The sequence below is a fragment of the Primulina tabacum genome, chromosome 17, assembly GCF_025594145.1.
Source record: "Primulina tabacum isolate GXHZ01 chromosome 17, ASM2559414v2, whole genome shotgun sequence".
NCBI lineage: Eukaryota > Viridiplantae > Streptophyta > Magnoliopsida > Lamiales > Gesneriaceae > Primulina > Primulina tabacum.
Genome location: NC_134566.1, coordinates 685,228 through 709,384, shown reverse-complemented (window position 1 = coordinate 709,384; position 24,157 = coordinate 685,228). Strand labels below are relative to the sequence as shown.

At 36.2% G+C, this 24,157-nt stretch overlaps 1 protein-coding gene across 1 annotated transcript; it reads right to left on the bottom strand.

Annotated features, from left to right (window-relative positions):
* Positions 1 to 14,918: 14,918 nt before the first annotated feature.
* On the bottom strand, positions 14,919 to 21,352 carry LOC142531551 (strychnine-11-hydroxylase-like). The gene is made up of 2 exons (XM_075637728.1): positions 20,316 to 21,352; positions 14,919 to 15,647 (listed from the first exon to the last, which is right to left on the bottom strand). Exons 1-2 carry the CDS (start codon positions 21,216 to 21,218, stop codon positions 15,036 to 15,038), a joined length of 1,515 nt encoding a protein of 504 aa, XP_075493843.1. The 5' UTR covers positions 21,219 to 21,352; the 3' UTR covers positions 14,919 to 15,035.
* Between the last annotated feature and the right edge of the window lie 2,805 nt (positions 21,353 to 24,157).

The window sequence follows — 24,157 nt, the reverse complement described above, 5'->3', positions numbered from 1 at the left end:
GAACAACTCCGGGTAGCGAATCCTCATGTCCGCCTCTGACTCCCAAGAGGCTTCCTCCACTGATTGATTCAACCATTGAACCTTGACCAACTTGGTCACCTTGTTCCGAAGTCTCCGCTCATGTCTGTCTAGAATTTGGATGGGTCTTTCCTCATATGACAGATCTGGAGCAAGCTACAATGGCTCATAACTCAACACGTGTGAAGGATTTGATAGGTAATTCCTCAACATCGAGACATGGAACACATTGTGTACCCCGGCTAGATTCGACGGAAGGGCAACACGATAAGCTAGTGTCTCAACTCTGTCAAGAATCTCAAACGGCCCAATAAACCTCGGACTCAGCTTGCCTCTTTTCCCAAATCTCATAATACCCTTCATGGGTGCTATCTTCACGAACACGTGATCACCTACGGCAAACTCTAGATCCCTTCTTCTCTTGTCAGCATAACTCTTCTGACGACTCTAGGCGGTCCTCATTCTGTCTCGAATCTTGACCACCACATCTGCAGTCTGCTGAAAAATCTCTGGACCAAGTTCTGCTCTTTCACCGACTTCGTCCCAATGAATCGGCGATCTGCACTTCCTTCCATACAATGCCTCGTAGGGAGCCATACCTATAGATGATTTAAAGCTGTTGTTGTAGGTAAACTCCACTAGAGGTAGCTTCGATTCCCAAGTCCCCTGGAAGTCGATCATACAAGCTCGCAATAAATCCTCCAAAATCTGAATCACTCGCTCAGACTGGCCATCTGTCTGTGGGTGAAAAGCTGTACTGAAAAGCAACTTTGTCCCCATGGCTGCATGCAAACTCTTCCAAAAGGACGATGTAAACCTCGGGTCCCTGTCGGACACAATGGAAACTGGGATTTCGTGCAAGCGAAATATCTCCCGGATATAGAGCTCCGCATACTGCGTCATGGAGAAATTTGTCTTCACTGGCAAAAAGTGCGCTGACTTGGTAAGTCGATCCACTATAACCCAAATAGCATTGAATCCTCTGACTGACCTCGGCAACCCAACAACGAAGTCCATGGTTATATTCTCCCATTTCAAGTCGATAATAGGCGGTGAATTAAGCATTCCTGCTGGCATCTGATGCTCTGCCTTCACCTGCTTACAAGTGAGGCATTGAGATACAAATCGACGGATATCTTGCTTCATACCTGGCCACCAGTACAGAATCTGCAAATCTTTGTACATCTTGGTACCTCCTGGATGAATAGAGTACGGAGATGCGTGTGCCTCTGTCAGAATATCCTCTCTGATTGAATCACCATTAGGCACCCATATTCTACCTCTGTATCTCACAATACCATCTGACACTGTGTAGAGTACACTGCCCTTAGCTTCATCTTTCATCCTCCATTTCTGCAACTGCCCATCTGAAGGCTGTCCTCTACGGATTCGGTCTAGCAAATCGAATTTGACTGTCAGGTTAGATAGTCTAGGAGCTCTGCCCTTGAGATAAACCTCTAACCCAAACCTCTGAATCTCATACTAAAGAGGTCTCTGTAATGACAACTGTACTATGACTGCAACTTTTCGGCTCAAGGCATCTGCCACAACGTTAGCTTTCCCTGGATGGTAGCTAATTTCGCAATCATAGTCTTTCACCAATTCCAACCACCGTCTTTGTCTCATATTCAGTTTTTTCTACGTAAAGAAATACTTGAGACTCTTGTGATCAGTAAATATTTGGCATTTTTCGTCGTACAAGTAATGTCTCCAAATTTTCCATGCAAAGACAACAGTGGCTAATTCCAGATCGTGAGTCGGATAGTTCTTCTCATTCACCTTCAACTGCCTGGAAGCATAAGCTATAACCCGACCCTGCTGCATCAACACTGCGCCTAACCCGAGATTAGATGCATCGGTGTATCACACAAAATCTCATTGCCCTGATGGCATGGCTAACACGGGCGTTGAAATAAGAGCTTGCTTCAAAGTATCGACGCTCTTCTGACATTCATCACTCCACGCAAACTTGACATTCTTCTTGTTCAATGAAGTGAGTGGCACTGCTATCGACGAAAACCCCTGAATAAAATTACGGTTGTAACCTGCTAAACCCAGAAAACTGCGGATCTCTGACGCATTCTTCGGCTCAACTCATTCCTTAACGGCTGCCACCTTTGCTGGATCCCCCTCAATACCACGGCTAGATATTATGTGACCCAAAAAGGCTACCTTCTCCAACCAGAATTTACATTTACTGAACATCGCAAATAACTTGCGACTCTGCAGGATCTGCAAAACTGTCCTCAAATGCTGGCTGTGCTCCTCAGGACTCCTCGAGTAGATTAGGATATCGTCGATGAATACTATGACGAATTGATCAAGGTAAGGCTGAAATACTCGGTTCATGAGGTCCATGAAAATAGCTGGAGCATCCGTCAGTCCAAACGGCATCACTAAGAACTCGAAATGCCCATACCTGGTCTTGAAGGCTGTCTTGTGCACATATGAACCTTTCACCTTCAGCTGGTGATACCCTGATCAAAGATCTATCTTAGAGAACACTGTGGCTCTCTGCAACTGATCGAACAAGTCCTCGATCCTTGGAAGTGGGTATTTATTTTTAATCGTTTCCTTGTTCAATTCTCGGTAATTGATATACAGCCTCATGCTCCCATCTTTCTTCTTTATGAAGAGTATTGGTGCGCCCCACAGTGAGAAACTAGGGCAGATAAATTCCTTGTCAAGGAGCTCCTGAATCTGCTGTTTGAGTTCTAGCATCTCAACTGGAGCTAAGCGGTACAGTGCCTTGGAGATTGGCACTGTGCCTGGCATAAGATCAATGGTGAACTCCACCTCTCTTTTTGGTGGAAGGCCTGAGACGTCATCTGGAAAGATGTCAGGGAAATCTCTGACCACTGGTACATCTGATATTGACGGAGTGGGTATGTCAGGTGCAGATACAACGCTGGCCAAGAAAGCCTGACAACCCTTATAAATAAGTTTCCGTGCCTGCATGCACGAGATCACGCGAGGGAAACTCTTCCATCTAACTGGCTCAAAGAGAAACTGCGCTATACCCAAAGGTCTTACCAACACTGACCTTTTCTGGAAATCGATAAGAACTATGTTCTTCGTCAGCCAGTCCATTCCCAGAATGATATCAAATTCTGGCATCGGCAACACTATCAGATCGGCATATACTAGGTGGCCCTGCAGTTCGAGATCAATGTCCCTGACCACACTAGTAGCTGACAACTCTTCCCCTGATGGGACTGTCACGGAATAATTCACGTCAAGGCCGATGGTCTTGATATCCAAGTGGTTAGCAAACGTCTTCGAGATGAATGAATGAGTGGCCCCGGAATCTATCAAGGCCTTAGTAGCTAATCTCTTAATGAAAATATTTCCTGAGAGACGTTAGCACAACACAAAACTTATATCCCCAAAATTCTACATTAACCTCAAGCATCGTAGAAATTAATATCCCAAGTGACTCAAAAATATTACTAGCACCCTAATAATCCCAAATAAAATTTCAACATACAAGGCGAAATAATACTGAGCTTAGGTAGGAATGCTTACCGGTCAGTAATGTCGTGTCTGGGTTCGCCTCCTGTGCATGCATGGCGAACACCCTGCCCTGCGTCGGCTGCTTCCACTGAGGTCATTCCTTTAGCATGTGGTCACTTGCTCCGCACTTAAAACACTTGCCTAACCCATACAAACACTGTCCATGGTGCTCGCGATTGTACTTCGGGCACACCGGGTACTCTCCCGGCCTCTGGGGGGCCTTCTGCTGCGGAACAGGGCCCTTGCCTTTCGGTGGTCCCTGATAAGGTTTCTTTCCTGGCTGCCCCTGGAACGGCCTCTTAAACTGAGGTCGCTGCTGCTGCTGCTGTGGAGCTTGATAGGGCCTCTTGCCCAGCCTGTCAGCCTCAATATTCCTCTGATCCTGCTCTACCGCCAAATCTCTAGACACGACAACTGCGTAAGTAGTAGGACCAGCTACTCGGACATCTCGGTGCAAGATCGGCCGCAACCCATCCATGAAATGCCTCAACTTTCCTTGGCCATCATTAGCTATCAGGGGCACAAAGTGACACCCCTTTCAAACTAACTGACAAACTCTACAACACTGCTGTCTCCCTGTCGCAGTGTCATGAATTCCCTGGTAAGTCTGGATCGTACTTCTTCACTGAAGTACTTGGAGTAGAATACCTCCTTAAACCATCCCAAGAAAGGGTATGCAAGTTTGATGCCACAGACGCTCTTTCCCACCACAGTCTGGCGTCCCTGGTCAGTAGAAATGTGGCACCCTATCTGCATCTTGCAGCTCCATAAAGGTAAAAATCACCTCGATGGATTTAATCCATCCCTCGAATATCATCGGGTTGATGGTCCCCGAAAACTCCTTTGGGCTCATCCGCCTGAACCTCTCGTATACTGCTTCCGGTCTGGGCCTCGCTTCTGTATTTGCCGCAGCCTGGTTCCCCGCAAACTGTGCAAAGAACTGCGTCATACCTGCAAGCATCTGGGCCTGCATATCTGGCGATGGAGGAGGAGGAGCGTCTCTCCCCTCCTCTAGAGCCTCTCTATCCTCATCCCTTGCTTCCCGGTTAATTATGCGTCTAGGAGGCATACTGTTCCAACAATTACCCAACACGTAAACCCCCATATGCAAGAACCTGATATGTAGTCATAAATACATTATCACTTGTTTCCATCAACAACCTTCCTTCCTCTTGAACACATATGGTCATTAATTCATTAATTGACCATTTATCCTTGTGTGTATTGTAGGAAATTTTGAAGGGTCCATATTGCTGTGGAAGAGTGCATAAAATGTAGTGCACAAAAAAGTCTCAGACATTTCCACTTCAAGTGTCTTGAGCCGAGCCGCTATGTCCCGTATTTTCATTATGTGCTCTCGCACACCTCTCACACTGGTGAGCCTTAATGAAGAGAATTCCATAATTAAGGTGCTAGAAAGTGCCTTATCTGAAGAATGAAACTGTTCATCAATAGCCTTCAGTAATTCTTTGACATTGTTATGGTGGTCGACAGAACTACGCATACCAGAAGAGATTTTGGTCTTTATGAACATTACGTAGAGTCGATTAGATCGCTCCCACTTTTCATAAAGATCAACATCATCCGGAATGTTGTTTTCAGTAATAGCAGATTGTTCGCCTTTCCGTATAGCATAATCAATATACATCCACCCTAATGGAAGAAGATTTCTTTCTTTCCATATTTTATAATTATCGCCCTTCAGTTCGGGAATGTCACATTTCATATCAGAAAAAATTGCAGGTTGCATAACTGCATAAAATATAATATGCATAAATTTTTTTAGACAATATCATGTTTTTACCAATGTAATTCATGTTTTAAAAATCTAGTGACATAAAATCTGCATGTTTGCTAAAATTTTAATTCAATAAGATTTTTCTATAACTTTATGATAAAACTATCAAAATATATTTTCCTTAACTCATGTAAATTAAGAAAAATATAATTTGATATTTTAACCTAATTAGTTATATAATATAATAAAAATCCTTGTGGGGTAAAATTTATTATGTTTATATAATTAATTACAATTGATGTCCATTAAGTGGTCCAAAACCATTTAATGCATAATTTTTCATAATTAAGGATGATGTGGCTATTCCTCAATTATTTAAATTTATACGATTCACCGGACAAAATTTTGGCTTTACTTTAATACTTTATATAATAATTATTTAGTAACATAATCAACATTTTCTAAGAGTGCTCCCAAGAAAGATAGGTAGTGTTAAGACCCTTTAAATACCTAACTCCTAGTCAGAGTAACGTTCCTCAGGGAGACCAGTGGCAAGTCAAGGCAGTTTAAACCGATCTATGAAGAACTCCCTCAGATTATGTTTTCTTATGTCACCTTATAATTATTATTCAATTTAATTATCCACATTTATTTGAATCTTTATAAGCCAAAATTTTTCAATAAATAACTTTATATTCACATTTTTACTTAATATGAATAAATACGTTCCCCATCAGTTTTTCTTTTCAATCAGAGTAATGATAAATTGAGTATCACATTTACGTGAAAATGTGGATTCCTCATCAGTTTTTCTCTTTTATCAGAGTAGTGACAAAGTGAGAATTATTTGTTCATTTGCGAACGTCTGAAATATTTTATTTTATTATATTCACATCTTACTTGATATGTTCATTTCAAATTATAAACAACTTAATATAATTTAATATGAACATAATGTGAATATTGATGTACCAATTATTATTCAATATTATTTGCAATTTAAATTTCAACAATAAATGCAAACATAATATTAAATTTGCATGTACACATCAAACACTAATCCATAATATTTGACATTATATCTAACATGAAAAAATAATTTCTAAACATGTATTAGAAATTACGTCGAACTTGGAACTATGAAAATCAATTTCCAAATAATTTATTATTAATAATAAATAATAAATCATTAAAAATTAAAAAATTTGGCCGAAGTCTTCAATTGTGGGTCAAAAAATAAAATTCAATACAGGCCATCTCATTTATTATCTGAATTCAATCGCAATTTCCACATTGCTCCAATCAATTAGCTGAAACAATGTAACTTCATGACAATAATATTATTATAATATATATTTATATTATTATAATGTTATAAACTTAGCAGCAAGCTTTAATGATATTCACGTGATATGTTTCATTAATATTAATTGTTTGAAATTGAAGGAAACTCATTGTATATCTCTACGTCTTCAACCTCTCCACTTTCAAAAAAAAGTCGCGACCTTCATGGCCTCGTCCAGATTTTCAAAAAAATTTACTCATCTCATATCAAAATTTGAGAATCAAATTTCCAAAGAGTTCATTATATATGAATTTCAAGAAAAAGAAGATCAGTTATTTTCAAGGCCGAGAATTTGTAAGTTTTCTGATTTTCCTCCCGGTTGAAGTTTTCTAAGCACTCCACCTTTTCGATAGATGGTGTATATTTTTCTTATGAGGTGTGTGCTTAGGGACCTCAAACGCTTGTATATATAGGCGTCTCATACCATCAATGAGTTAATGCGGGAGCACGAGATTCAAAAGAAAAATTGTTTACGAATCTCAATTTTTGTATAGACTTGAGGTTTGACGACTGAGCTTTCCGGAACTGGCGGTGGCACAACCCTTTGCAGAAACTTTGCTCTGATACCAACTGAAATATCCACTCCTCGTTTTTTCTTTAAAAAGTACTAGAATTTTTTTTCCTTCTTTCACTTCGGCCGAAAATGTATACATATATTCATACATGTGTTTTTAAATTAGCTGTGCACCCTTTTTAAAATTGAAACAACCAACTATATTTGAAAATCCAAAGAAAAATAATTCAAAACATAAAATCGTCAATCGTTTACCAAACCTAAACTTAGCAAAATTTCATAATAAACTAACTCTAACATCCTCTCAAAAACCTCTCAAAATCATTATAAAATCATAAAATCTTTAACGTAAACTTAAATCATAATCCTAATTTAAATTGCGGAAAACTAGCGCTGGTCCTCGGGTTATGTGCACCTTCAGTCCAGCAAGATCAACCATCAAGTCCCTCAACCACATCAATATCATGCTCACCTGCATCAGTCACACCTATTGAGTCTATTGACTCAGCAAACCTTAACCCTGATAACAAGTAATACGTATACAATCACATACAACAGTGAAAATACTTTTACTTAAAATAACTTTTCATGAACATGCATAAACTTAAACATTTTCCTTTCATCATATCTTATCATATTTCATTTCATCATACACATATACGTTTTATTTTTATTGAATTCGGGTCGTTAATTGTGACTTTCGTATCAGCTGAAGGTCGATGGATACATCTACGTGTAACCACAGTACTGGGCGGTAGGGACATCAGCGACACTCTCACCTGTTAGCTGAGCTTCGGCTTTACATATCATCATATCATGTCAATGAAAATACGATCGTCGGGTTCCCTCTGGGGTCTCTCCCGTAAACGGGCTCCCTCTGATGGCTTTTTCCCTCATGATATCTCCAATCATATAATTGTATCATCGTATCATCGTATTAATCACAATCACTTCACCTCCTTCAACTTTTCATATTTTCATCACTTATAAAAATTCATGTACATATAAATCATTTTTCTTTTAAACCAAGCATGCAACATGTCTTTTAGCATTAACGTTTCATCATATAATTTCATAAACATTTAGAATAAACATTTTAACATTATTTACAACATTCAGGGCACTGCCAAGACGTCTAACGTTTTTCAGGTGTAAAATGATCATTTTAACTCTCGACGTATAATTTCCCATTATTATTCTTAGACCTCAAAATGACGCCCCAAATCATTCCAAACTTAACATATAACCTTAAAACACTCTCATAAATATTCCTTAGACGTAAACTTATGGCCCTTGACTAATTTCTCATCCCTGTTTTGACTCGTATTGACTTGAAACTTAACCAAACTTGAACCAAAGCTTCCTAACACATAACTAAACATTCAACCCCAACTAAGCTGATCAATACCCTCGAAGACACCCCTATTGGCTACTGAATTTTCTGCATGCATGGTTCGAACCCTAGCCCATGTTATCCTCCAACTTTTGACCCTAGACCTTATCCTCATGACCAGGCCCTAGGCCACCCACTCAAGACCCTAACCGAACATTAGGCAACCTTCTGGAGTGAACCTAACCAGCATGGAAGCCGTATCCCCGACAACGAACCCTTCCAAGCTTGTGCGGCCTCAACATTGCGCGATCACCCTATCCTCCACACCTAGCATCGTGCAGCCTACCTAGGATCATGGCTCAGCCCTTTTGAGGCCCTTGGATGGCCCTAACCGAAACTAGCAGCCGCTTGCACCTAGAAAGAAGAAATCGAGAAGCTAGCTTTCCTCGAACTCCAAAACGTGCAGCCCTCTCCTATCTTGTGTCCAACCCTTGCACAGCCCATCAAGGACCATCCTCCCACCCATTTTGGTCTCCTATACACACCCTAATGACAGCTAGTAACCTTGGCCCTCGAAGAGTCCTAGTCGAAGACCCTTTAGCCACTAGGACTCTTATTTTCATGCAAGCTAGATACCCTCCATGTCCAACCCTTGTGCAACTGTATCTAGCTTCCTAAACCCTCTGAACTTCATCTCTTTTTATTGCCCTAGCATGGAAGTCCCTTTATGCACCATTAACAAGAGTTTTGGATCATTAAAACATGAGTTTTTGGCCATGGCATGTCAAAAAACGAAAATAAAATATTTGTATCGTGTTTTTCATGCAAGGATAATTAAATACACATAACATGGTGTGAAAAATATTTGAAACAAAGTTAAGGCGTGCCTTTGCATTTAAAACGCTCGGAAAACAAGTTGAGATGCGAAGAACGTCGACGTAGAAAACCCTAGGCTGAATTTCCTTCAAAAACCGTGGCTTCCTTCTCAATATTCACATGTGGTGTGTGCAACTAGGCTGATGAGAGAGTCCTTGTAGAGTTTAGGGTGAGGGGGCGTGGGTTATGGGGTGTGAGGATAGGATTTTAGGGTTTTAAAGTTTGATATAAAACAAGTGTGCAAGCTTAGGTCCATTAACATTGTATACTAGGCCCATTAGGTCCATTATTTAATATTTAAATATTTTGTTTAGAGAAGTTCGTGAAAATTTAGCAAAATTCTCGAAAAGTCCCTATTTTGATCGAAAATCGTATACCGGTTTAAAATACAACTCGACGTGTAAAAACACCTCGAAAGTTGCCATTTTCAAAAATACTATTTAAAATATACCATAAATTAAACAATTAAAATAATTATTTAATAAAAATATTTTTCCTTTTTACGGCCCTCGGCCTCCGTTCCTCGATCGCATCTCGAATAACCTTTAAAACATATGTTTATGCATTCTAGTTGAAAATCATATTTTAAATATGTAAACATGCCTACCACATTTAATAAATGAAATTAAAAAAATTTATTTAAAATACATAAGAAATTTGATAATTTTGCATGCATGTGATTCACGTGGACCTTAAATTTTCGGGACATTACATTTATAATGTTACATTAGCACTCCTAATGAAAAAAAAAAAAAAAAACTAAAATCACCAAAAATCGAAAAGATATATAACTATATTGAAAGTTGATAACATAAAAAACCAAAATTAATACAAATAAGAAAAAATACATGATCAAAATTGTAATTTTCTTTAGATTAATTAATAAATAGAAGCAAACTGAAGAACTAGCAAAGTTAATAGATGTTCAGTTACATTTAGCTGATGAAAATCGTAATAATGAAGATTGTTGAGATCTATGAAGATCCTAATAAAAATTGGATTATCTTCATGTTATTGACGATTAGACTTGTTTTAGTCTGATGGATGTAACAAATTGAAAATATTGGTTATTTTTGCTATGCAATTATCTTAATTATGTTATAATGTTGTTTTTCTCCCGTTGGTGAGTTGATTAATATTTATTTGAATTTTTTTTGTAGGATGAGTGAGTTCCTTTACAACAGTGAACAAATTATTCCTAAAATGAGGATATAACAACTAATTTAGGCATTCTCATTCATGTGCAGGTCACGTGTAAGTTCCGTTTAAGATTCACGGAACAATTGACGGTAGGAGTATTTTCTGGAACGAAACTAAGAGACGAGGGATATAAATGAGCACACAAACGTCCGAGGGATATACGTGGGATAAACAGAAAACAACGGAGACATAATAATGTATTATCCTAGAAATTGATAATAGATCATTTCAACGTTATAGTTTTATCGTAACTCTTCATTTTGAGTTTTAATGAAATATTTCTTTGAAGAGTTTAACGTAAAATAAACACATGGTCCAATAAGAGCTCTCTTACACATCTCTGTCATAAGTCAACATGTGTTAATACAAATCTAATTAATTTTCTACTCCACTATAATTCCAATAAATTATTTAATTAAAGCCACCAGGGGATTTGATCATATCCAATTCGTTTCATCCTTTTATTTTCAAAAAACTATATATCAAGTCATTCAATTAAAATATAAGTAGAAGAACATGTAATATGAATACATTAAATTCTTCATATATTTATACAATTAATTAAATATCAATAAATTTGATACTTAAAAAAATTCATATATCACAACAATAATAAATTATGCAAAATTAGAACTTTAAATGATAAAAAAATATTTTCTGTAATTCAAATGTCTCATAAAGCAAGATCTACTGATATAACGTACAAAGGATTCTATATTACCTTTAAAACATCTTTTTAACAATCTTTTCAACTTTTAATCTTCATTATATCTATGCTCTAACAGACTTGCGAATATTACAATATATTTTGAAACGTCTACTCGTTTTTAAAAGTGCGGAATATTTTTTTTTTTAAAAAAAACTTGAACTGATTCAAAAATCATGCGTAAACATAAATGAGTAAAATCTTAAAATCCTCAACGTATAAAAACTTTCATCTCATATCAATCTCATAAATCGTAATGCGGAAAACATGTGGTCCTCGGGTCGTGTCGTCGCACCAGGCCTGCCTACTCAGAATTCGGTACCTCCAGTCTCCTCCTCATGAAGCTCACCTGCATCACACACGCCTAGTGAGTCTAAGGACTCAACACACATGTACCAGGAATAACAAGTACATATACATAGCACACAGCAGTGAAAAATATCATACTCAACATATAGTTCATGAATTTAAAATCATAATGTAAACGTGTTGTGTAAAATCATATCATGTCAAAGCATGTCATCTCATGTCATCATATTCGTAAATGTGTCGTATAAAATCATGTCATCTCATATCATCATATACGTGTCAAGACAGCTCATCGTGTCATCATAAACTTAAACATTTACTTTTAATTGAATTCAGTTCATTAGTTGTGAATTTCGTATCAGCTCTATCGATGGATCCATCTATAAAACCGTAGTACCCGGCGGCGGGGGACATCAGCGACAGCATTACCCGCCCACTGAGCCTGGGCCTCAGCTCATCATATCTCATGTCATCGTATACATATACATCGTCAGTCACAACCAATTCTCATCCTTCAAAAATATCATCATTTTCATCACTTAATAAAAACATGCATATGCGTAACTTTTCCTTTAAATCAAGCATGCACCATATTTATGATAATTGCGTAAAAATCATGAACATGATGCATGAACATTTAAAATATCATAAATTTGTGCTCAGGACGCTGTCAGGATCAAACTCTCACACTGGGTGCAAAATGACCATTTTGCCCCTAGAAACCCATAAATTTTCGTTTTAACACTGGACCTCTAAAATTGACCCGAAGTTTAATAATCTCCTTAAAATATCCCAAAACATTTTTTAAAATATTTCTAGACATAAATTCGAGCCTAAAACCAAATTTAATCGATCCGTTTTAAAACTTGGATCGGAGTCCCGATTTTAACCCGAATCTACTCGAAACGCACCCGAAAATTTCCCAACTTTTTACCATACCTTAAAAACACTAAAATGTTCCTAAAACCATGTAATTAGCCCCTAAACACACGGCTGAAATTTCCAGAAATCCACCTAACTCTCGGCCACCCCTTTCCTAAAATCCCATTACAACACATGGCCCCCAAACCATAATTCTTTCGGTCCTCCCTTCTACAACCACCTGTCCAACCATTAAAACTCACCATTAGGAACCTAACTACCCTTCTAAACTAAGCCAAAACCCAAGCAAAGGCCGCTGCACATAAAACCAGCCGAAACTACCACATCTCTCTCGATTCACGCCATGCTTCCGAGGATCGGTTTCTTCCTCAACCAAACATACATGACTCCTTCCTGACATATCACTAGAGTCTACAAGGTCTGAAATATGGCTGGGATCGAACCCATGCACAGGCGAATCCCCCATACACCGATCAAACCCATTACCGAATAAAAACAAGAACCGAGACCATCCTTACAAAATGTGGTGTTGATCTTGTTTCCAGCCTACCACTCCACTCTCTACGGTGATAACAGCCTTCGAACACACCCTGCAGCAGACCCCTTGCACCAACCGAATGAAAAACGTGAGTAACATTTAAAAGAAAACAGCATATGAACAAAACCGAAAATCTTTCGTATTCTTGGTGGTATCGAGAGTTTACTACAGATTAGTCACACAATAACATGTATATGGTGTATGAGATGCAAAAACGAGAGTACAATGCGTGCCTTAACGATTGAAGAACAAGAACGATGCAATGGAGACCCGGTTGAAGCTTTCTTTGCAAGAACAAGAAGGAAGCCGATTCTTTCAGCTGCCGAGTTCTGAAACCGAGGGTAATCTGAAGGGAAAAGGGATGTATATCGGCTGTGGGGGGTTACGGGAGTTTAAGTGTTTAATTTATAATAATTAGGTAGTTAATCAAATAATTAATGGGCCCTAATATGATAATTAAGGGTTTGAAAAGAGTTTTAAGCCCAACAAGCTTAAAAGTAGGCCCATTAAATCTAAACGCACTCTCGAAAAATATTTCGTGTGAAAAAAATTTTGAAAATATAAGCCGAAACTTCAAAACGTCCCCTGATTCAATAAAATTTGTTTACCGTTAAAAATAAAACCATGCGGTAAAAAAATATCCAAAAATTCCCTTTTTTGAAATACCCTAAAAACGCTTTAAATTAATTTATAAAAATAACTCGTGTAATAAAAAATAATTTCCTGAAAATTCTCCGACCCTCATTCGAACGTGAAATTCACCTAGAAACCCTAATGCGTGAACTTTTAAAATTTCGAGAATTAAATCCTATCATGCATGAATTATGCATAAAATGCATAAAAATAATTAAACACAAATTAATGAAATAAACATGCATTTAGTGCTTTAAAACAATTTAATAAAATACCAAAGAGATTTGATAACTTGCATGCACGTGGTTCACGTGGACCTTCAAATTTCGGTACGTTACATATTTGTTATTATAATGTTAGAGTTTTACCAAAACTATTCTTTTTAGTTGTACAGTTTTTTCTAGTTTTAATTCTATCACAATATTTTTTTTACGAAAATATCCCTACCTATTTTTCACAAACCTTTTAAAAAATATATACCAACAAATGATAAAGTTGACAGTTCACAATCGAAAACCAAACAGCTTGTTTAACTCGATGGTTTACTTGAGTTTTATACTAAAATCGGAGTTAAAAAAATAATTATGTATTTCATATATTTCAATTTATTATCTCACTTTTTTCTCATCATATCTCTTGGTGGATGCTTGTCACACGTTAGTTATTGCCAAAGTTAGAACGATGGGAAAATAAATTTTTTGGTTCAGTTACTTGTCCATTTTTTGGTCAAGATCTGCTAACTCTTCAAATTTTTTATTTTGGTACAATAACTTATGAATTTTAACTATTTTGGTCTATCTACCACCAGATTAATGTTATTTTTTTGTCGAAAAACACTGATTAGAAGATAGCTAAGGCTAAAGTTGCCAAAAATTTGTGGATTTCTTGATTTTCAAAGGAAAATCAACTTACTGAAGTAAACTAAAACTAAAAAAAAATCGAACAGATCAAGCAAACTTTACAAGTTATATGCATTCTACTAGATTCCATCAATGATAATGACATTAAAATGTATTTTAATCTTCATCTAATCAGCAAATTTAGCGAAAATTGAACATTTCAGTGGTAGATGGATCAAAATAGTCGAAATTAATAAATTATTGCACTAATACCAAAAATAAAAAATTAATGGATAAAACTAAAAAAAATACAAATTCCAGGACAAAAAAATTATTTTCGATTTGCACGAGTTCCTTTTATTGTCTCTATTAAATTCTTGTTTATGCATGTACGTATTCGTGTCTCTGCCATTTGTCTTTGTCTATATTGCATATCACGCATTTTGGTTGGTAATTTTTCAATATAAAATGGAATAATATAATAAGCAAATATATTTACTGAATCTTCCTTTATTTGTTTGACAATCATGTTCTTTCTATTAGATTATTATGTGTATGCATAAATTAAGAATTTGCGCTGGATAACAAATATTAGGTAGCTGGTGAAGCAACTATGTGAAGAGGATTTTTCTTATGCACAACGATCCCGGAGGCTTCCTCCATATCAATGTCCTTGGCTGACATTCCATGCGGAAGTTCCAAATCCAAGAGGAAAAGAAGATTTGCAAGTGCAAGCTCCACCAGCGAGATGGAAAAATTGATTCCCGGGCAGCTCCTTCTTCCACAACCGAATGGTAACATCTCGAAATTTTGTCCTCTAAAATCAGTCTCACTGTTCAAAAATCTTTCAGGCCAGAATTGTTCAGGGTTTAACCAGTATTTTGGATCGGTTGCTATTGCTTTTGCATTGAAAATAACCCTCGTCTTTGCGGGGATTTTGTATTTGTCGTCGATGACGCAGTCTTCTGTGGTTTCTCGAGGGAGCATCAATGGCACAGGTGGATAAAGTCTCAATGACTCTTTTACAATTAGTTTAAGGTACGTGAGTTTTTGAAGATCGTCTTCTTCTACTTTAAGCTTCCCTTTGCAAGCTTTTCTCACTTCTTGTTGAGCTTTTTCTCTTATTTCTGGATTTCTCATCAGTTCCGCCATCGTCCAGTCAATAGTTGCTGGTGAAGTATCTGTTCCTGCAGCAAATATGTCCTGCAATATTTCATCTGTTAGAGTAACTTATGTAGCTTGAGCTTTATCGACTCTTATATAAAAAAATTATTTTAATAATATTTTATGGCTTTATCTAATTGTGCATTTACTTTATATGAATATCCATACAAACTGCATAGATAAAACCCTTGAACATACAATACGTATCATGAAGTATGTCTCGCAACGTAAGATCAGATAACTCATTAGGACTGTATCGTATATTCTAAACTGGTTCCTAGTCAAATCAGCCGCTTAAAATAAAGATAAAGATCGTTTGAGCATGAGACTAATATATGTGATGTAAACGTCATATTTCATTAGTAAGGACATGAAGATGCACGTTCATATAGATGAGTGATCGTTTGATAGTGCACTGAACATCAATCCCTCAGACTTTCCAAGTTGTTATCACTTATCAAGTGGAAAAATCTGTAGTTATGGTCGTATATCATTAGTCTTTTGACCTGAGATAACATCGAGGCTTTGCGTATTAGCACTGCACTTTGACTTATTACCGACACCATTGAGGGTCATCAGGTGGTGAGGTTGGATATATTTTGGAAATACGTAGGAGTCAATGCATTATAGTCAATGATTGACTGTTTGTTTACAGGTGTAGATATCATATGTGATCTGATGAGTTAATAGTTCAAGGAATCTCTGACTATAGTAAGATATATGATTTAGGGAAGATATTTCTCGAACTCATTTGCAACTCTCGATATAACAATGATAGTAGATTCGATCGGTATATATGAGTTGAAAGAATCATACTGTATGTTAATCATAACTTAAGGTTCTTACATGCAGTGATACCTAGGGGATCATGGGGCAATGCTACTAGAAGTTTTTACCAAGATTTTATGGACGTGATCAGACTTGAGTTATGATATTCTTGATCAAGGAGCTGATGAAAATAATGAGGCTACTTAGGGTAAGCCTGGATAAGAATAAATATTATTCTGAATCACAGTGTACTTTTGAACTCACGACTAACTATATCGATGTACCATTTAGAGCTACACAAGTATCGGATTATGTATTCATGTCGAGATAGGTAAGTGCAAGGAGTTGAATTTGACGATTGTAGTTTGATGGAAATCAAATAGATTACTTGTAAAGGACTTTGTAAGTGAATTCCGTGTAATGGAAGTTGAGTAAGTTAGCTTTATGGCAAATTAAATGATGAGAGAGGAACTATCTGTTTTAATGAAGGAGTTTACAAAATTGAGAGATGCTAAAAATAGATCAGTGGAAATTTTGTCTTTCGAAAATTTCAATTTTCATTATATAAACAAAATTTGTATCCTCGACACATTAACGCTGTCTGATCATCGATCGTGGTTATAATGAGTTTCACAATTATTTATTTAGTAAATTTAGAATTTATTAATTAAAAAATAACACTATTAGTGGTAACTATTATGTACAAGATTCTCATAGAATATTGCAGGGAACTCTAGAATTAATTAATAAATTAAATAATAGTTATATAATTTTACACATATGTCTGTATTCTAATTCAAATGGGATTTCTGATGTGATCAGGAATTAAAATCTATAAATATTTTTCATTAAGAGATATGATTTAAACAAATTTTGCACACAAAATTTTCCGGAACACATTCCTTTAAATTATCGTTTTTTATGGAGAGAAACCGACAAAAATACGACCACTTGAAATAATCCAAATAGTGGTGGGCAGTACAATAACCGCAGTTAACGACAATAGATAAGAGAGAACCAGGTCATAGAGTTCGTATTCCATCTTTGCTCCTTGCAAAATTTCAGTCACCACACAAAATTTTAAAGAAGAATTTAGGCCACTTCCACCGCCGCATCAACATTGGATTTCTGAAATTCCTAGCAATTGAATCTCGACGCAAATTTCGTTTAGATCATTATTGCGATCTATACGAAGAATCCAATTTCTAATCATGGACCTTATTTGACGATCGAAGAATGAGGAAGATCCGTTCATTGGGATTTACAAAAATGACCAACTTTGTTAATATCAAATCGATTCGGTGTCCAGCATTAAATACGCAAATGTAAACAGATCTAAACATCATTTGAATGTTTTAAATCATACGACGTCTAAGAAAAAATTGAACGTCAAAACAATTTTATTTTAAAATTCTGCTGTATCTTGAGTACGAACAAACGCTATCTCAACATTAACTGAATTAATTTGCTTTTGAGGTAGTGTATGATGGGTTTGCAAGTCAACCGCATGCACCTTAATTAATTTGCTTTTGGGGTAGTGTATGATGGGTTTGCAAGTCAACCGCACCTTACACTCACTCAGAAAAGGCTCCTTGGCCTATGTCTCTTAGAATAGTCCTTATCTTCCGCTTAAAATATAAAATAAAAAGCAGTCCTTATCTTGATAGGACAATTTTCTTAATAAAATATATTTAGATATATTTTTATATTATCTTGTTCATCGATGGCATACATAAAATAGAATATTAGAGAACTTTACACAATTTTACATGATATAAACCCTAAAACAAACTTTCAAAAGAGGGAAAAAAAAAATTATGGATATGATACACGTAATGACATTATTGGCAGACTTCTATTCTCTGCAAAATGCCATTTTCATCTGTAAATCATATTCCCTATTTAAGACAACTAAGGTCATTTTTTAAACTCAAAACTCTATTTTAAAGCATCTCTATTTTAAAATAGTGTAGTTTCTGCATCAAATACAATATTCATCTCCAACCCATTTACTTTAAATCTTACTCTAAAAAAGAATATTATCGGAATATTTTTTTATTTGATTTATTTAATTTTTTTCTTATTAGTTATAAAATGTGTATTTTTTAAATTTAGTGATATAATTATAATTATATTTTATATTTGATATAATTAATATTATATTTTATTAATAATTGCGACCCATGTAGGTTGAGATGAGTGAAGAGCTCGACCCACTTTTTTCTTTTTTCTTTTAAAGTGAGTGGGTCAAGAGCTCGACCCACTCATTTTCTATTTTAAGAAGAGTGGGTCGAGCTCTTGTCCTATTTCTTTTCAATTTTTTTCTTTTTTTAAAAAAAATAACTCTTCTACCCCAAATTGGTGCAAAGTTCCCCTCTGCGCCAATTTTTTTTTTTTAAAAAAAATAAAACCCCTCTACGCCAAATTGGCGCAGAGGGAAATGGAGCTGCACAGCTCCGTTTGAGGAAACCCCAACATCAAAATAGTGTTTCCCCTAATCACTTAGCATACAACAATACATATAATGTTCTTAATTCAATTATACATGTTACTTTCGAACAGATACCCTCGATCCGAAGAACCTCCCCAGACTTCTGATACGAGGATTTCATTGCGGAAAATTCTCCTATCCTACGAGAATCTGATTGTTACTTCTCCGGGCATTCTTCCCCATAGTAAATTATGTCATCTTCTATGAGTTTCAATTTTCATTATATGAACAAAATTTGTATCATCAATACATCGACGATGTCTGGTCGTCGATCGAGACTAAATTGAGTTCATAATCATTTATTTAATAAATTTAGAATTTATTAATTAACTAATAATATTAGTAGTGGTAATCACTGTATATAAGATTATCACATAATATTTTTCAGAAGTTTAGAACTAATTAATTAACAAATTAAATAATTATTTAATTTGCACATATGTTTATACACACATATATATGTATGGATGTGTGCGTGGTTATATATATATATATATATATATATATATATATACACGAGAATTTTAAATAATGAAAACAAAGAATCCTAATTCAAGTGGGATACTTGATATGAACAATAATTAAAATTTATAAATATTTCATTAATAGTTATACGAAATAAGATAACTTTTGTACACAAAATTTTTTTCACCAAAATTTTTCCCATTCTCTCCTCTTTGCAAATTTCGGCCACTGCACAAAATTTAAAGAAAAATTTTGGCCATCTTCCATTGCCGCCGGATTTCTGAAATTCCGGCGATCCAATCTCGATACAAATTTCGTTAAGATCTCTAGTGCGATCTATCCGTTCGTAGAAATTACAAGAAGGACCAAGTCCGTTAATCTCGAACTGATTTGGTGTCTAGTGTTAAATACGCAAAAGTAAACAGATCTAAATATCATTTGATTGTTTTAAATCATACGGCGTCCAAGAAAAATTTTGAACGTCAAAACAATTTTTTTTTTTAAATTTTGCTTCAACTTGAGTGCGGAAAAACGATACTCCAACATTAATTGCATTAATTTCCTTCAGATTTAGCTAGAAAGTGTAGAAGATGTAAAATTATTTATAGACGTTGTCCTAATACTTTTAGCTAGCTAACATTAATGTCAAAAAGAGAAAAAAAATGATAAGACGGAATGAGGGATATCCAAGTTGGTGGAGTAGCTAAGTATTTTGTATACCAACATTTTATTGGCGAGCTTACTAGTTTGTCAAGTGTGATTTATCTGGCTAGGATAATTTACAGACTATTGTGTTAGCATGACGTTTACTATTGCTCACCATAGCCTATAGTTTAAAACTTTGTTCATAGTTTGTATATTTTTCAAAAGAACCTAAAAGAGTTGAAGATGTTTTTTGAAACTAAATTACTGTAAAAAAAATGCAGAATATTATGTTTATCAAAAAATAAACAAAAAATATAAGAGGAGATCAAGAAACATACGAAGAGAACGCCCTTGATGTGCTCATCTTTCAGAGTAATTCCACGGTCCGGATCCATCTGAACTCGAAGTAATACATCAATAATATCTTCTACCTCGGGTTTATGCCTATTGCGATCGCGGTGTTCTTCTATAACTTTGTCGAAAAACCCATCCAGATCACGAAAGATCGTGTCGAGGCTCTTGTCTATACCATTAAACTTGTTTACCCATTCCATTCTTGGAAAGAAATCCGCCAAATTGAATTTACCCCCAATCCGCTGCATCTCAAGTAGCATTTCATGAAACTTACTTGTTCTTCCATCTATCGTTTTACCAAGATCGCTACATATCCCAAAAGCCGCACGACACACAACGTTATTAGATAGTGAAAACGTTAATATACTAAGATTGACAGGATCTCTACCATGTTCGGCTATGCTGTCAACCATGCGAGCCACCTCTTCGGCTCGTATTTTTCCAAATGATTGGAGGACTCTTTTCACCGTCATCAGCTCTAAAACCACTATTTTTCGAACTTGTCTCCAGTATTCGCCGTAGGGTGATAAACTGATACTCGAAAAATTGTGAGTAAACTTCTTAGCAATATACATAGAGGGTCTTCCCGAAAAGGCGAGATCATGTGTTTTAAAGATTTTCCGTGCCATATCAGGGGATGAGATGACGATTGTAGGAACGGATCCAAGTCGTACGAACATTAGATCGCCATAAATTTTTGACAACTTTTGGAGAGATCGATGAGGCAACACTCCTATCTGATGAAGGTTGCCTATGATTGGGAGAGTTTTAGGACCAAGTGGGATATTTCTTGTATCCAAACATTTTCTTTTCCTCTTTAATAGGAAGAATAAGAATGAAGGGATGATGAAACTCAGAATCAGCTGAAAGAAAATCCCAGAATTCATTTTTCTGATCGAGGCAGAAAATATGTGCAAAATTCAACCATGTATGCTATGGATACTGATAATTCATTAATCGTCGAAAAATTGATAAATAATTGAATTTTTTTGTCTGGTTGGACTTCATTGCATTGATCGTTAATTACTGTTCATATCCAAATTGGCTTTGACATTGCAATTCTTTGAGTGACATTTTACGCCTGCCTCAGCCACAAAAAATTCAGTGATACTGCATAAGTTGACTTCGTCAAATTCAATTATTTTTTTCGATGACAAATTACTTAAAATATATGCGGTCATACAGAGATATTTTTTAAAAATTTACTCTTATTTAAAATATCCTGAACGTAAAGTATATATATTTCTTTTTTAATAATTTGCAGGTGGTGGAACTTGACTTAAAACATTATTTATTAAGTCAAAAGTGTTACTTTAAATCCTTCTGTCAAAATAAGGTTTTCCAACAAGTCAATCAATTGATATGTGCGGAAGTAGACTTGCTGAAAATAGTTAAATAAATGGCTTAATAACACAGAGTGAGGATAGTTGAGAAACAAGCATTATTAAACTGAATGCAAAATTGTTTATGGGTGTTCGAAGATTTCAATTCTCTTATGTCACCTCTTCTTCCTCGAAGAATATTTATATTTAAAAACTTTAGTAATTACAAGCAGTTTTGTAGTGCCCAAATTCAGTGCACGTTTAATCCATGCATTCATTTAATTATTAAATCATTTAATTAATTTTAAAAGAGTTTTAGCCATGCATAATTATGAAAATGCATTATTTTAAATTATCCATGTTTATTGAGATGCACGTTAAAATGTTTTTCGAGTTTCATGTTTCAGACGATTATTCGAGGCGGGATTGAGGAAAAGAGACCGGGGACGATTCTTGGCAATTTAAAATGTGATACTTTTATTTTAAGTTGAGGATTGGGCATTTTAAAGGACTTACTAAGTTGTTAGTATTTTAAAACCTAAAATTTATTTATTTAGTGATTTAAGAGTTTGAAACTTTTAAAATTAGCTTCTTTCTTTTTTTGTGCATTATTTTAATTGAGAAATTTTATTTAAAGTTTAAAGAGTGTTAGTATTTTAAATAGTTTTATTTATTATTTAATTAAGTGATTTTCCTAATTTACTAATCACACACACACACACTTTTACACACACTAATAACGCCTAAACACACACACACATTCAGATTTCCACTTCTTTTATTTTTAAAGAGCAAAACCTAGGGTTCTAAGAGGAGAACAGCAGCCGCCCCTTCCCTTGTCAATTTTCAGCAAGTTTTGATCGATTTTATTGCAAGAAAATCGCGTCACGTTCGTCCCGGATCAACCTCGCTTCTATCTCCGCTTCGGTGTCGCCGTTTCGGTAAAGTTTATCATCAAAAAGCACGTATAATCTGTTCTTGATGCATCGATCATGTCATATTATGCGTGCGTTGTTATTTATGCGTAAAACCATGTGTACGATGTGTAGAAGTTCGAGCAATTGTGTTGGGATCACTTTTGAAACCATTTTAGGGATCAAAAATCACGTTTTTACTGTTCTGGTTGAAACTGCGAGTTTTCAGTCGATATTTTAATAAAACTTTCAACTAGAGAATTGTAGAATTTTCGATACCTTCGATTTGACAGTAAATTCGAAATATTTGGACAAAAATTGAGTGAGTTATGGCGTTTTTCGTGGGACTGCTCAAACTGCGTTTTTCAGAAATTATGTTTTGATGTGTTCTTGAGATTTTATTGTTGCAGGCTTCGTTGGGGATCGTCGGATGATCGTTGCTGCATTTAGGTATGCTTAGTACGATGTTGGGAGTATTTTTGAGGTTTCGGTTCATGTCAATAGGCGCTCGATTTAATTAAAAGTCGTGGGTAACTTTTGATGTCAATTACAATGTTTTGATTGGTATGTGTCGTAGGGTGAACATAGTCGCCTTGGGGATTTGTACGAATTTGGTTTGAGGTTATGGCGTGCTAGGATGAGCCTTGGAGTGTCGATTCATAGTCCGCGCAATCGAGTCTAGAAAGTTAAGCGAAACATGTACAAAATTTTCTTAAGTTCGCGTTCACAGTAAGTACCCGGACCCTCACCCGGACCCCCACACGGGGTCCGTGCCCTTGTTCCACCGAAGTGCCTTTTTCCAGAGTCTACACGGACCCCCACACGGACCCTGACACGGGGTCCGTGTCCACCTTCCCTTTCGAGCCTTCTCATCCGAGTCTACACGGACCCCTACACGGAGGTAGGCACGGGGTCCGTGTCCTTCACAACTTTGGGGAAAATTTCTATAGTATGCTTTGGTGGGGTGGGGTGGGGTGGGGTGGGGGGGGGGGGTTGATGGCATGGTTTTAGTTCAGTGATTTACGCAGTCGAGTCATGGGAATTTACAACGTCATAAGGAATTGAATGAGTTCTTATGTAAGCTTGAAATTATGTCTAAGTTACGCAGATAAGCATGCCAATTCATGATTAGTAGGTGCAGCAACGCCCCCGATCGAAGTCCAACGAATCCCTCAACGCCAAGTAAGTATGATGACGTGCAAAGAAAATATTTTAAGTCTTTGGAGGTATGCTAAATGTCTTGTGACCAAATTATGTTAGGATTGGAAAATGTTAAATCATGAACGGGGACCAATCCGCCCGTTAAATTATGAACGGGTTAGATCGAGGTTGGAAAGCGTTAAATTATGAACGGGGACCAAACAGCCCGTTAAATTATGAACGGGGATCTCATGTATGTGGCAGTGGATACGTCCCTGTCAGCCCAGTACTGTGGTTTGTCTGATCAGGCATTTATTATGTTATGGGTCACTTGCTTTGAAACATGCCTCTACGCAAATTAAAGTCATGTATGTTTAAGTACGTTCAGTTACGCAATCATGTTTATGAAAGCTTTCAAGTTATGGCACGTCTATGTATGTACGTATGTTC

Excerpts from the sequence above, each read along its gene's own strand:
- LOC142531551 (XM_075637728.1), bottom strand. The coding sequence starts at position 21,218 with ATGAATTCTGGGATTTTCTTTCAGCTGATTCTGAGTTTCATCATCCCT. Across the intron at positions 15,648-20,315 it reads ACATCAAGGGCGTTCTCTTC|GACATATTTGCTGCAGGAAC; the intron begins GTATGTTTCTTG and ends GAAATATTGCAG.